The sequence below is a fragment of the Delphinapterus leucas genome, chromosome 4 (assembly GCF_059928025.1).
Source record: "Delphinapterus leucas isolate spDelLeu-1000000601 "Yukka" chromosome 4, BTC_Dleu_Yukka2, whole genome shotgun sequence".
Taxonomy (NCBI): domain Eukaryota; kingdom Metazoa; phylum Chordata; class Mammalia; order Artiodactyla; family Monodontidae; genus Delphinapterus; species Delphinapterus leucas.
In genome coordinates, this window is record NC_143132.1 from 107,150,110 (window position 1) to 107,162,937 (window position 12,828).

The window sequence follows — 12,828 nt, forward strand, 5'->3', positions numbered from 1 at the left end:
TCACCTCCCTTTGGGACTCTGAATTGCTTGTGACACCTCAAGTTCAAAGCCTGCAGTCCTTGGACTTTAAAAGGGTTTCCTGTCTTACTCTGAATTCTCTCACTGTTCCTAACACTTTAATATAGTATAGGTTTCATTACATCCTTAATTGGAGGGAGGGAGATGGGTTTTATCCTAGAGTCATTAGGATATGGTATTTATAAAAACCACCTGGTCATCATCACAGTAAGAGATGATGATGATTTTATGGTCATGATCATGGTCATGATCATGATGATAGTAGCTACTATTTGTTGACCCCTTATTATGTACCAGGACTTAGTTAAGCAAGGCTACTGTTAACCTTTACAGCATTTTTGTGCCTTTATTTATGGTGGATGATGTCCACTTGGGGGTGTAGACTTAAACAGCAAAATTCGGGCCGAATTTCAGCCCCTACTTACCCCTTGGCTGAGTGTTTTTGTGCAGTGCACAGCCATTCACAGTGGCCCTGTTGTTAAGCATGACATCTTTGGAGAAGAGGAAATTGAAGCTCAGTGAAGTTAAACAACTTGTACAAGACAAGTCAGCTGTTAAAGTAACAGATTCTGGGCTTCAGCTGAGGTCTGACTCCAAAGTCACTGCCCTTACCTCATCAGCCCTAGGCCTAGGCCAGAGAAAGTCTTTGGTACAGCCCTGTATGATTTATTATAGTAAGGAGTAAACATGGCGTTCAACACACTATGTTTAACTAAATTATAATTGGCTAAAAACATATTCACAATTGCAACAGATCTTAAAACAAGGTGGAGACCTTGAATTATTGAGCTCTTGTGCTCTTGAGATAAAGGGGTTATATGACTACAGAAATTATTATTTTTTATGATGTTATGTTACAAAGTATTAGCTTCCACTTTGCACGATGTCCAGGGATCTTCAGGATGAGTCTCTTCTTGAATCTCACATCACATCTCTTGTTTGCCAAGCCCCACCACGTTCCATCACAAAGAATGAGTGACAGTTCCTAGAATGTATTTCATGCCCACTCTGTCGGCCTCAGCCCTTTGCATATGTTTTGGGTTTTTTTTTTTCAGAATATCCTTCTTCACTTCACCTTCATCACTGCTACTTGTCCTTCAGAATTCAGCTCAGACACATTTTCTCCAAGAAGCTTTTCTGCTTCCTACACCCAGTTTAGAATAGGTGCCTCCCAGGGTGCTCCATTCTCCTTACTTCTGGCTTTCAGTTACATTCTGGCAGGAGATCAGAGGGAGGGAGCAGAGTGAGGTCTGCTTATTTATTCCCGACTCCCTCCCTGCTTGGTCACCGCAGGTTGACTGTGTCCTCAATCCACAGCCACAACTCCTGTCAGGCAGCGCTCTTGCATACAGGTCTCCTTCTGGGTCCTAACTGTTCTCTTCGCTTTCCTCTTCAGCCAGAGAGGGGTGTTATGCCTCCTCCTGGCTCCTGGCCCCAGAGTACTAAGGTGCTTTTCCTACACCTTGCCCACACCTGTGTAAGTAGTCCCTTTATTAACTGCCCTCAGTTGCCCAGCTTGAGGTGCCCCCGTTTCCTGCTGCAGCCATGCCTGATCCATAGCAGATCCCATCTGGGGTCTGTGAGGCTTCATGTCTGTGCTAGCTGGACCTTCGCAGGCTCTAGGCCCCTCCTTGGTCCTTAAGAAAAGCAAGGTCCTTTCTAATGGGATTTCAGAAGAACTTTCAAATGAAGTCCAATATGGCCTCCCCATGACTATTTGATACCCAATCTCTTTCCTGGATCTTACACCAAAAAGTCTTGAATCGCCTGCCGATCCCCCACCTTCAGCTCATGACTTTGACCAAAGTGACTGCTTTACTTGCAGAAGAAGTGAACTTGCTTCTGAGTTCATTGATTCTTCCAGCTTCTTTAAGTTTTTTTCTTTCATGCACTTTCCTTCACATGTCCCACTTGTTACCTCAGGCCTTCTCTGTACTCCTCCTAGAAGTTCCTTTCTCCCTTCTTCAGCGGGGGCCCAGCCCCCATGTCACCCTCTCCCAGCTGGAAGAATTTCCTTTCTTTGAGTTCTGTAATGCTTGGCTTTTACTTCTGCAGGGGCACTTGCCAAACTCTACACTGAGTTGTCAAATTCGTAAAATGCTTTATCTCCCCACAAGATGATAAACTCAAGCTCTCTCTGAGCTGGGCTTTATGACCCCCTCAGATCCAAACACAGTGCCTTACAGCTTATCTGTGCTCAAAATTATGTGTGAGATGACTGGATATCGTTGGCAGATCAACAGAGGAATATTCTTTCTTGCTTTAAGGTATCTGGTCTGATATTATTTCACTCTTATTCACCAACTTGGTGTTGAGTAAGACTAACACCTTCAAATTTCATCTTTTATCAACATAAGTATTTTCAACCCTTGGTGCACAAAAGGAATACAATTAATATATGACCACTTGTATTAGCATTCTAAAAGACTTTTAAGTTGATAAACATGGTAATAGTTTGGGTTCCAATTGCACTAGAGAATTCAGTTTAATATTCCATAGTTTTTTCAGCCAACTGATAATTTAAAAAAGGAACGGATCCTGGTTGGTAAAGAATGTCTTAGCCAAATTGTGGTGCTTTGAATGAAATTATGTGTTAATTGGCAAGAGAGAAAATATTTAAATATCCTTTATGCATTATGTGCAAACAAGATAGTTTTAGACACACAATCATTCCCTCATAGGCTCATTCCACATGTTATTTTTCAAGTGGAATATGATCATCCTTAGAAAGAATTAGTTCCCTGTTTTGACCATGAAGAGACTGCAATATCATATGAGAATTATTGCTTACCAGGACATGCTATGGGCAATAGGCCTATTAAAAGGACACATGGCCAGTCACGCATAAGCCAGACATAATTATAAAAAAAAAAATTTTAGGACCTGGGATAGCCACTGGAAAAAAATTTAAGTCTTTTTTTTTTTTTTTTTTTTTTTTGCCTTTTGAAACTATTTTTAAATTAATCCTACAGCTACAAATAGCCTGGTTTTTACATATTATCTGAAGCTGACTCTGATGCCTAAATTAAGGCCCTAACATGCAGCTAGTTTAAAGTGCTTCTAACATTTCCTTCCTAAAATCCTTTCCATGGACTTTTCCCCTGGGATCCACTTTCACTGGGCTACAGTGAAAAGTCTTCACTTAGCAGCATTTCTCCATCATCCTTCATCCTTTTGTTCTCCAGTAAGCCTATCATTTTCTCTGGTGTCTCTCACAGTCATTGTGGGCATGTGGGTATGTGGGTATGATATCCCAGCCACTCCATGTCTCAAACAATTCCCTCAACTATTTTGCCAAGTGCGACTTCCGTCACATACACTTAAAGTGAACCATTTGGACCTGCCTTGAGATTTGGGTCTATGTTGAGGAGAAGTTCTTGTAGCTAATTCCCTATGTCAGATCTAGAAGGACACATGTGCTTAAATATTACCTAAACCAATAGTGATTTCAAATCAGCTCAGATATCATGACTATTTCAAATGTTTCTTTGAGTAAATATGGGAGAAAGACTGGAAAAATATTCTGTTATTAAATGACATTGCATTATATTAAATCATCTTACCATTAAAAATGGCAAGACAGCAATGTGGTTACAAAAGGTGAAGTAAGTTCTTTAATAAGAGAGGGGGGCAGGGGTAGTAGTTCTTTGCTACTTACCTAGTGTCCTCACATAAATCTCTTTATTTTGATTTTTGATCTCTCAACATCCTTGTAAAGCAGGTGGGAGTGATTATTATTTCCTCTTCGCTGAGCAGAAATCAGTGGTTAAGAGGACTCGAATCTAACTCTTCTGAATTGTTATTCAAAAATCCTTCAACATTACAATTAAATCAGCATTTTTTTCTAATTTGAAAGCATAGGAAATGGGTGTTTTAGAAAAAAATTAATCCTATTTTTGGCTTGGGTTTTTCCTTGTTGTTACTTAGTTGCTTGTTGGTTTGTTTTCTCCTCTTGGAACTCCATTGGACCTTCCCTTCCTCCTCCCAGACAGGCTGCTGCACTCTTCATGACTCAACAGCACGTGTTAGCAGACATTCATGGAACCCCTAGCCCAGGCCGACACTGTGAGCACAGGGCAAGCAGGCTGTACCCGCCCTCTAGGACCAGTAGCACGTGGGGAAGACATGGTGTCCTAAGTGCTTTACCTGCTGCACAAAGGAAGCAAGCACTGTGTTTATGGAAAATTTAAATTTGCAAAGAGCATACTAGCTTTAAGAAAGCTCTAAATCAGATGATTCCTAGTAAAGCAAAGCAGAACACTGAGATAATTTTCTTGACATTGATTGTCAATGATTCTTGAGTGACTGCTTTCCATACCCTCTGCTATACCTAGTACTAGCCACCATGGAGCATCGCAGAAAATGGGGGACACTTCTCATCACTGAAGCCTCAGATTAAATGCCACCTCAAATATGCAAGCTCTTTCCTGACCACTTAAATGCATGTGCACCAACCCCCAAGTCACTCACTCTCTATTCTATCTTCATCATAACCCTATCACTATCTAACAATATATTTCATATGTTGTTTCAGTTATTAGCCTTAATTTGGGATTGATAATGGAACATCCAATTGACTAGTCATCAGACAAGAAGGGAAAAAAGCTAGATTAACTTTAATAGAACTTTGTTTATAAAAACTATACATTGCATTATTCTTAACCCAACAGTGCTGTTAAGGTGGACAAATCCCCTGTCTGAGGTAATTTTTTTACCTACATTAGATAAGAGAAATGGTAGATGGGAAGGATAGGTTGTGTTCATATGGTTAAAGAGGTACTGTCCAAATTTCATAGTGATGAACAAATTTCATCACTTTCAAGGTGCTATGAAAATTGAACATTAATGTATATAAATAAATATTGTCATACTCCCCAGAAATCAGATGCGTTCACATGATTTTGAAATTTGAAGAGTGAATCTTATGTAGTTGGTAAAACAAATGGAATTCTTCAGTTCAACATTTAAACTTCTGACATTGTAACCGGATTTCTAATTCTATGGTTATGTGTAATCATACACACTCTACTTCAGTGTAAAAGGAATCCATTCATTCACTCATTCGACAACAATTTATAGACTCCATACTAGGTTAGATGCCTGATGTAACAATAGCGAACAAAGCAAAGACCCTGCCCTCATGGAGCTTTCAGTTGAATGGGAAAGAAAGACATTAATAAGGTAAATACCAATAATCATCTACAAATGATGATACCTGATAGAAAAGAAACACGCCAGTTGCTTTGAGAACATATAGAAGACAGTCACTCGGTCTGGGTTTGGGAAAGGGCTCCCAGAGGAAGCAACGTTTGAGTTGAAACATGAAACGATCAGTTTTTAACTAGGTGAAGATTCAAATATGGACAGTGGAGACAGAGTGTATGTGTACCAGAGTGGAAAAATCATGTTCAAAAGAGTTAGGTAAGTTTGCCTTTGCAGCTGTTAAGGATTCAGAAAAACACATCTTTTGGAGCACTACATTGACTTTTGCTGACAAATAGCTAAATATACTTGGTTTATGATTATTTATAAAGTTATATTTCTAAGCAGTTCACATGAACAGAATACCATGAAACAAAGGAGTTAGGAAGCACAGAAAGCTGAATGTCTGGATGAACCTTACAAAACTGCTAACCAGGGCTTCCCTGGTGGCGCAGTGGTTGAGAGTCTGCCTGCCGTTGCAGGAGACACGGGTTCGTGCCCCGGTCCGGGAGGATCCCACATGCTGCGGAGCTGCTGGGCCCGTGAGCCATGGCCGCTGGGCCTGCGTGTCCGGAGCCTGTGCTCCGCAGCGGGAGGGGCCACAACAGTGAGAGGCCCGCATACCGCAAAAAAAACCTGCTAACCAAATGCCCTTTTCGTGAACTATGTTCCTTTTGCAAATCTCGATGAGGGCTTTCAACACTTTCCCATTATCGTATCTAAATTGTGCATTCTTTTAGGGACAAAGGGGGAAGGTTAACCAAATTCATAATTTGTTAGCCCATTATCCAAATGTACTTAACTGGGTCTGGTTCACTGTACAATTCTGACTTTTGATCACTTGCCAAATAAATAATGGAAAATAAATGGCTTGATCGTTCTGTTACCTTCAACAGTTGTAAATCAAGATGGCCAGCCTCTCATAGAAGGAAAACTTAAAGAGAAGCAAGTCAGATGGAAGTTCATCAAAAGGTGGAAAACCCGCTATTTTACACTGGCTGGAAATCAACTTCTGTTTCAAAAAGGAAAGTCTGTAAGTACCCCTACCATCTTTTATACTTGCATTTTTAAGGTCTTGATCTCTGCCAGCTAGGCATTTTGTCTTGAGTTAAAAGGCCAATAATGTTTTCCTTCTCCATTTTACAGTGTCATTTTATTATATATGCCCCTTTGACTGTCTACTCTGTTCATTCCTATGTTAGTTGGTTCACTGTACCTCTTCAGTTTATTACGGGAGGGTTTTTTGGTTAACTTAAGTTTTAGAAGACGAACCACAGAAGGTGTACCCGGGGATCTCGACTTGAATACCATACCTTCTGTTTCCTTGTGGATCACCTAAATAAATGTGTGGCTTATGACATTGACTCTGACTTCTTTTAGGATTGAAGGTTATATTTGGAGGTGGGGACCTGACGAAGGAGACAGTAGGCAGGGAGGAAGAAAAAAAGGCTGATTTATTTTAAGTACTTTTTGTAGTCAACCAAATTCAATTCTGATTAGGGAAAAATATTACTATCTTTCATTCATTTAATATTCAGTTAATGAATACAATAGAATTCTGAAAGAATTAATAAACATTCGTTTAATATAATTTTCAATCTGAAGTAGGATGCTCAGTAAATATTCATATTCTGAATTTTCAGTGGGAAACTTGTGAAATAATATTCTATTGCAATCAACAATGCAAAGTTATCCCTTTCTTTTCAAATCAGTTTTATTTATCATTAAACTCTACTCATTACAGATCAGAGAGCATGAAATTTTGACCTACTTCTTGACCATTTTGAGATATAATAATAATAACTTAACAGAGCTTATCACATGCCACACTGGATTGCCTCTATCTATCTTTGGAACAATCCTTTGAGGTCAGCACTATTGTTATTGCCATTTTATAGATGGAGAAACTGAGGCACAAAGAGACTGATAGGCTTGTCCAAGGTTAGAGCCAGTAAGGTGCGAAAGGGTAAAACTGGAGTTAGGCTCAGGCAACGTGACACCAAGGCATGTTCTTAAATGGGTACACTGTCCAGCTTCCCATGTACACTTAAAATACAGGGTCAGAGGCAAACCAAACTGTGTCTGAATTAATTAATGAGAGTGTTAAATTACTTAAAAATTACATTTCACTAAGAGCACATGCACTATATCTTTGGAGTGCTCATTACAAAATTTATTTGAACTTACTACTCAACAGGAATCAAGTATGGTGTATCTGAATTATGACAAATTCTGATCAACGCTCTTTTAGTTAATAAGACTTCACATTAACTTTTTGAATGAAAAAGAACATTTTGGTGACATCTATTTTGAACTCATGTTACTTTCTTCATCTGTGTGTTTTATAAAATATACAGATGGGCTGAAGGTCTTTTTAACTGGGAAGTATAATGGTGTGTTCAATTTGAAAAGTTATTGGCGGTTTAAGGAAACATTTTTTTAGCATAGGTTCACACTGAAGCATTTTTAAAGTGTTTAAAATGACCATTTGAATTTCCTGTCTTTATTAAAGAAATCAGAATAGAAGTTAAGATGTAGTGATTTTTCAGATCCCTCTTATGCATTAACAAAGTAGAGTTAGTGCATAAGAATGTTTTTCCTGAACTCAAATAATGACCTTTATACTTCTTGATTCGGAGCTTTTTAATAAAGTTTAGAGAATAAGCTATTGTATAATTGGCTAACTTATTTGACATCTTTATCAGGAAATAATGGTTTGACATTCCAGAAATATGACAGAACATTTGGCTCAAATATTAGGAAATAATATAATGTAGCGTGAAGACCACAGCAAAATCCCTCTCATCCCCAGGGAGACAGTAACCATGCAGTGGTCAGCAGTCCCGCTGAAGCTTCAGCCACATCATAAAGGGATTTTCTTGTAAATGAGGAAAATGTGCATTTTAAAGTAAGAACTAAAAGACTATAGTGCCTTATTTTTCACTTTTCTTTTTTTTTTTTTTTTTTTGGCTGCACTGGGTCTTCGTTGCTGTGCACAGGCTTTCTCTAGTTGTGGTGAGCGGGGGCTACTCTTCGTTGCGGTGTGTGGGCTTCTCATTGCAGTGGCTTCTCTTGTTGCAGAGCATGGGCTCTAAGCACTCGGGCTTCAGTAGTTGTGGTGCGTGAGCTTGGTAGTTGTGGCTGAGTAATAGTCCATTGTATATATGTACCACATCTTCCTTATCCATTCATCTGTTGATGGACATTTAGGTTGTTTCCATGTCTTGGCTATTGTGAATAGTGCTGCTATGAACATAGGGTTGCATGTATCTTTATGAATTACAGTTTTGTCCAGATATATGCCCAGGAGTGGGATTGCTGAATCATATGGTAATTCTATTTTTAGTTTTCTGAGGAATATCCGTACTGTTTCCACAGTGGCTGCACCAACTTACATTCCCACCAACAGTGTAGGAGGGTTCCCTTTTCTCCACACCCTCTCCAGCATTTTGTTATTTGTAGACTTTTTAATGATGGCCATTCCGACTGGTGTGAGGTGGTACCTTATTACAGTTTTGATTTGCATTTCTCTAATAATTAGCGATGTTGAGCATCTTTTCATGTGCCTATTGGCCATCTGTATTTTTTCTTTGGAGAAATGTCTATTTAGGTCTTCCGCCCATTTTTCCATTGGGTTGTTTGTTTTTTTGTTGTTGAGTTGTATGAGCTGTATGCATATTTTGGAAATTAAGCCCTTGTCAGCTGCATCATTTGCAAATATTTTATCCCATTCTGCAGTTTGTCTTTTCGTTTTGTTTATGGTTTCTTTTGCTGTGCAAAAGCTTGTAAGTTTGATTAGGTTTCATTTGTTTACTTTGTTTTTACTTCTATTGCCTTGGGAGACTGACCTAAGAAAACATTGGTACTATTTATGTCAGAGAATGTTTTGCCTATGGTCTCTTCTAAGAGGTCTATTGTGTCATGTCTTATGTTTAAGTCTTTACTCAATTTTGAGTTTATTTTTGTGTGTGGTATGAGGGTGTGTTCTAACTTCATTGACTTACATGCAGCTGTCCAACTTTCCCAACACCACTTTCTGAAGAGACTGTCTTTTTCCCATTGTATATTCTTGCCTCCTTTGTTCAAGATTAATTAACCATAGGTGGGTTTATTTCTGGACTCTCTCTTCTGCTGACATCAGTATTTTGAATTACTCTTTTTGTTTGATGCTCCTGAGATTTCTCCAAGGTGGACAATACACCATAGAAAGTTTAGGATGAGTGGAAAAGATGCCTTTCCACTGCAAAGTGAGAGAAGGGTGATTGTGAAAGGGAGATGGGAAAGGAGGGTAGGCAAGATTCTCAAACACAGGTGCATTCTCCAGTGGACAGAATGGGCTCAGGAATATTAAAGACCTGAAATTGCTTTAAGGAAGTATCTGACTCCTTAAAAATATTCATGCTAGCCCATCATGATGACTCTGGTGTTAGAGAGATCCTTAAGCATCTGCTTTAATGCAAAGAAAATGTAACGTCATTAAATATTCCTTCCCTTAATGCTTGTGGACAAATCATGCTTCCAAAGCTCAAGAGACTTTCAAAAACAGTTTCTTCGACTTAAACATTAGAACCCTGTTTGTTCAATAAATACCTCTTTCTCAGAGGTAACACAAAAGAAAATTAAATGTCAAGCCTGTAAAATTATCTCAGATTCTGAGTTAATATTACCCCAAATTGTACTGCTGCATTTTGCTCTAGTAATACAGTGTTAATGTCAGTAGAAAATGACATAAAGTCAAAGAAATATGAATCAAGCATTTTTCCCAATCCCACTGTATAATAATTTTCTATAAATTGGCTATTTTGTTTCAACCCTAGATAGTACAACAAAAAGCCAGTTGCTCACTCCTTCATTTGCTCTAATGACTCTTTGAGGCTTTAGCACCCAAAATAACAAAGGTCTTAAGCCACATGAAGTGAAAGGATTCTGATCCTCTTAGAAAATTCTCCAGAAGCCAGAGATCTTTCCATACTATTGAAAGCTAGCTCATGTTCTTTCCTTCCCATGCATTTCAGAAAGATGATCCTGATGACTCACCAATAGAACTCAGCAAAGTACAGAGTGTGAAAGTTGTGGCCAAGAAACGCAGGGACCGCTCTCTCCCTCGGGCTTTCGAAATCTTCACAGACAATAAAAGCTATGTTTTCAAGGCCAAGGATGAGAAGAATGCAGAAGAGTGGCTCCAGTGCATCAATGTGGCAGTTGCCCAAGCAAAAGAGAGGGAAAGTAGGGAAGTAACCACATATCTGTAGGGATTTGCAAGCCGACCTCACACCAGTTGTATACAATGGGCATTGCACTGTCATTGCCAATGTCAGGAAAAAGAGATAAATTCACCATGTCATGCTGTTTTTTATTAAATACCAATGGAGCAGTTTTCCCCAAGAAGCAGGACCTAAAAGTGGCAAGATCCTGAGTACATTTCAGATCCACATGGCATTTGCATTAACTCCAGAACAGCTGTGTGAGGCATATGGGAAAAGGAGCTATGGATGGTATGAAGCCAGAAAGGGGAGAGTAGGGATCTAGAAACTTCCATAGACATGTTATTGTACATTGTAAGAAAACAACTTTAAAAGATACCTGAACTACCTATCCTAAGGGAAGATTACGTACTTCTGATGAAAAATAATCTGTCAAAAGTATTAAAAGAAGGGGCTTCCCTGGCGGCACAGTGGTTGAGAGTCTGCCTGCCGATGCAGGGGACACGGGTTCGAGTCCCGGTCCAGGAAGATCCCACATGCCGCGGAGCGGCTGGGCCCATGAGCCATGGCCGCTGAGCCTGTGCGTCCGAAGCCTGTGCTCCGCAACAGGAGAGGCCACAACAGTGAGAGGCCCGCGTACCGCAAAAAGAAAAAAAAAAGTATTAAAAGAAAAAAAAACCTACAAGGAAAAGTCAAATTGATGAACACTGAGGAAAACCATATAACTTACTTACGGAAATATAATTACATTTATCCTCTCCTAATACAAGTGAGGCTAACACTTTGTAAAATGGTTCTCAAGTTAAGCCAATTATGTAATTAAATGTCCTTCAAACTACTTATTTGATTATTCCTTTTAGGTTCATATAATATGATCTAAAGTTTAGATACTTGGATATTTCTCCTGCCCAAGGCAGTAAGTGTAAGCCAGGATAAGCACAGAAAACCATTTTCCCATCTTCAAAATATGTGTCATTCCCATTAAACTTTGAGATTTTAAAGTTCTATACGTTTCTTCTTTGTATTCAACACTTTAATATCTCCAAATTACAAACATTTATTGGTTTTTGCCATTACCCATAATTAAAAAAAAAAATTAAGCTGTAGTAGGCAGAATTCTAGAATGACTTCCAGTGACCCAAACCCTGGTATAACCTCCTCACCCTGAGTGTGGTGGGACCTATAACTTGCTTCTAACTAATAGAATATGGCAAAAGGGATAGGATAGTCTCTACCATGATTATGTTACATTACATGGCAAAAATGAAGGAAATTTTCCAGATATAATTAAGGTCCTTAATCAGCTGACTTTGAGTTAATTGAGAGGATATGATCCTGGGTGGGCCTGACCTAATCAGTTGAGCCCTTTGAAAGAGGGTGAGCAAGTCAGAGTCCCTCCCACTGGCCTTGAATAAGCTGCCACAAGTTCTACAGCTTCAAGGAAATGAATTTTGCCACAATAGGTGAGCCGCTTGGAAGAGGATCCTGAGCCTCAGATAAAGCCCCATTTCCAGCCAACACCTTGATTGCAGCTTTGTGAAACCTTGAGCAGAGGACCCAGCTAAGCCATGCTTGGACTCCTGATCCATGGATACTTGGAGATAATAAACAAGTGCTGTTTTAAGCTGTTAAGTGTGTGGTAATTTGTTATGTAGCAATAGATAACTAATACAAAAGCTTACTTGCAATGCACATACAGGTTGATTTTTTCTTTGAAATTTATTAAACATAGTCTAGTATAGAAACATGGAGAAGGATTATAAGTAGTCAATACCCTGAATTCTACCCTGACTCTACTGCTAACTCACTAGGATAGGAAATATAAAAGAAACCAAGTTTGGGGAAGGAAACAATTCAATTTTAAGTTTTAACATAAAGTTTGAGAGTATTGTGAATCGTAGAAGTTCTTAGAAGTTGGAAATAGAATTTGGAACGTGAAAATTGGGCCTCATCATATAAATAGATGGTTGCTGAAAATGTGGGATAAGATGAAATTACTCAGGGAGAATAAGACAAAAGAATTAATAAGGGCTTCCTTGGGACACCCAGGATTTAAGCAAGGGGGCTGATTAGTGTTCAGAGATGTTATAAACCAGAGGAAATAATGTCACAAGCACCAAGGTTTTCAAGGAAAAGAGAGAGATCAGCCATGTGAAATCCTGAAGAGTAATCACTTAAGATAAAGAATGACTTTTGCAACCAAGAAGCAGTTGGTGTCATTGGCAAGAACAATTTCATTGGAGTGATGAGGTGAAAGTCAATTTCAGTGGACTGAAGAATCAACAGGAGATTAAGAGTTTAAAGCAATAATTGAACTCTCTTTTCAGTAATGTGGGGCTAAGATGGAGAAAGTGTTTTTTGTTGTTTGCTTTAAGGATGCATTAGACTTAAGGGAAAGAAGTTT

General features: G+C 39.0%; 1 protein-coding gene across 1 annotated transcript in view; it reads left to right on the forward strand.

Annotated features, from left to right (window-relative positions):
* The window catches only part of VEPH1 (ventricular zone expressed PH domain containing 1), a 209,797-nt gene extending 197,778 nt beyond the window's left edge, over window positions 1-12,019 (forward strand). Inside the window, exons 12-13 of the mRNA XM_022573628.2 lie at window positions 6,117-6,253; window positions 10,236-12,019. Coding sequence (XP_022429336.1) covers window positions 6,117-6,253; window positions 10,236-10,472 — 374 coding nt within the window. The 3' untranslated portion in view covers window positions 10,473-12,019. The remainder of the gene's footprint in view (window positions 1-6,116; window positions 6,254-10,235) is intronic.
* The last annotated feature ends 809 nt before the right edge of the window (window positions 12,020-12,828 follow it).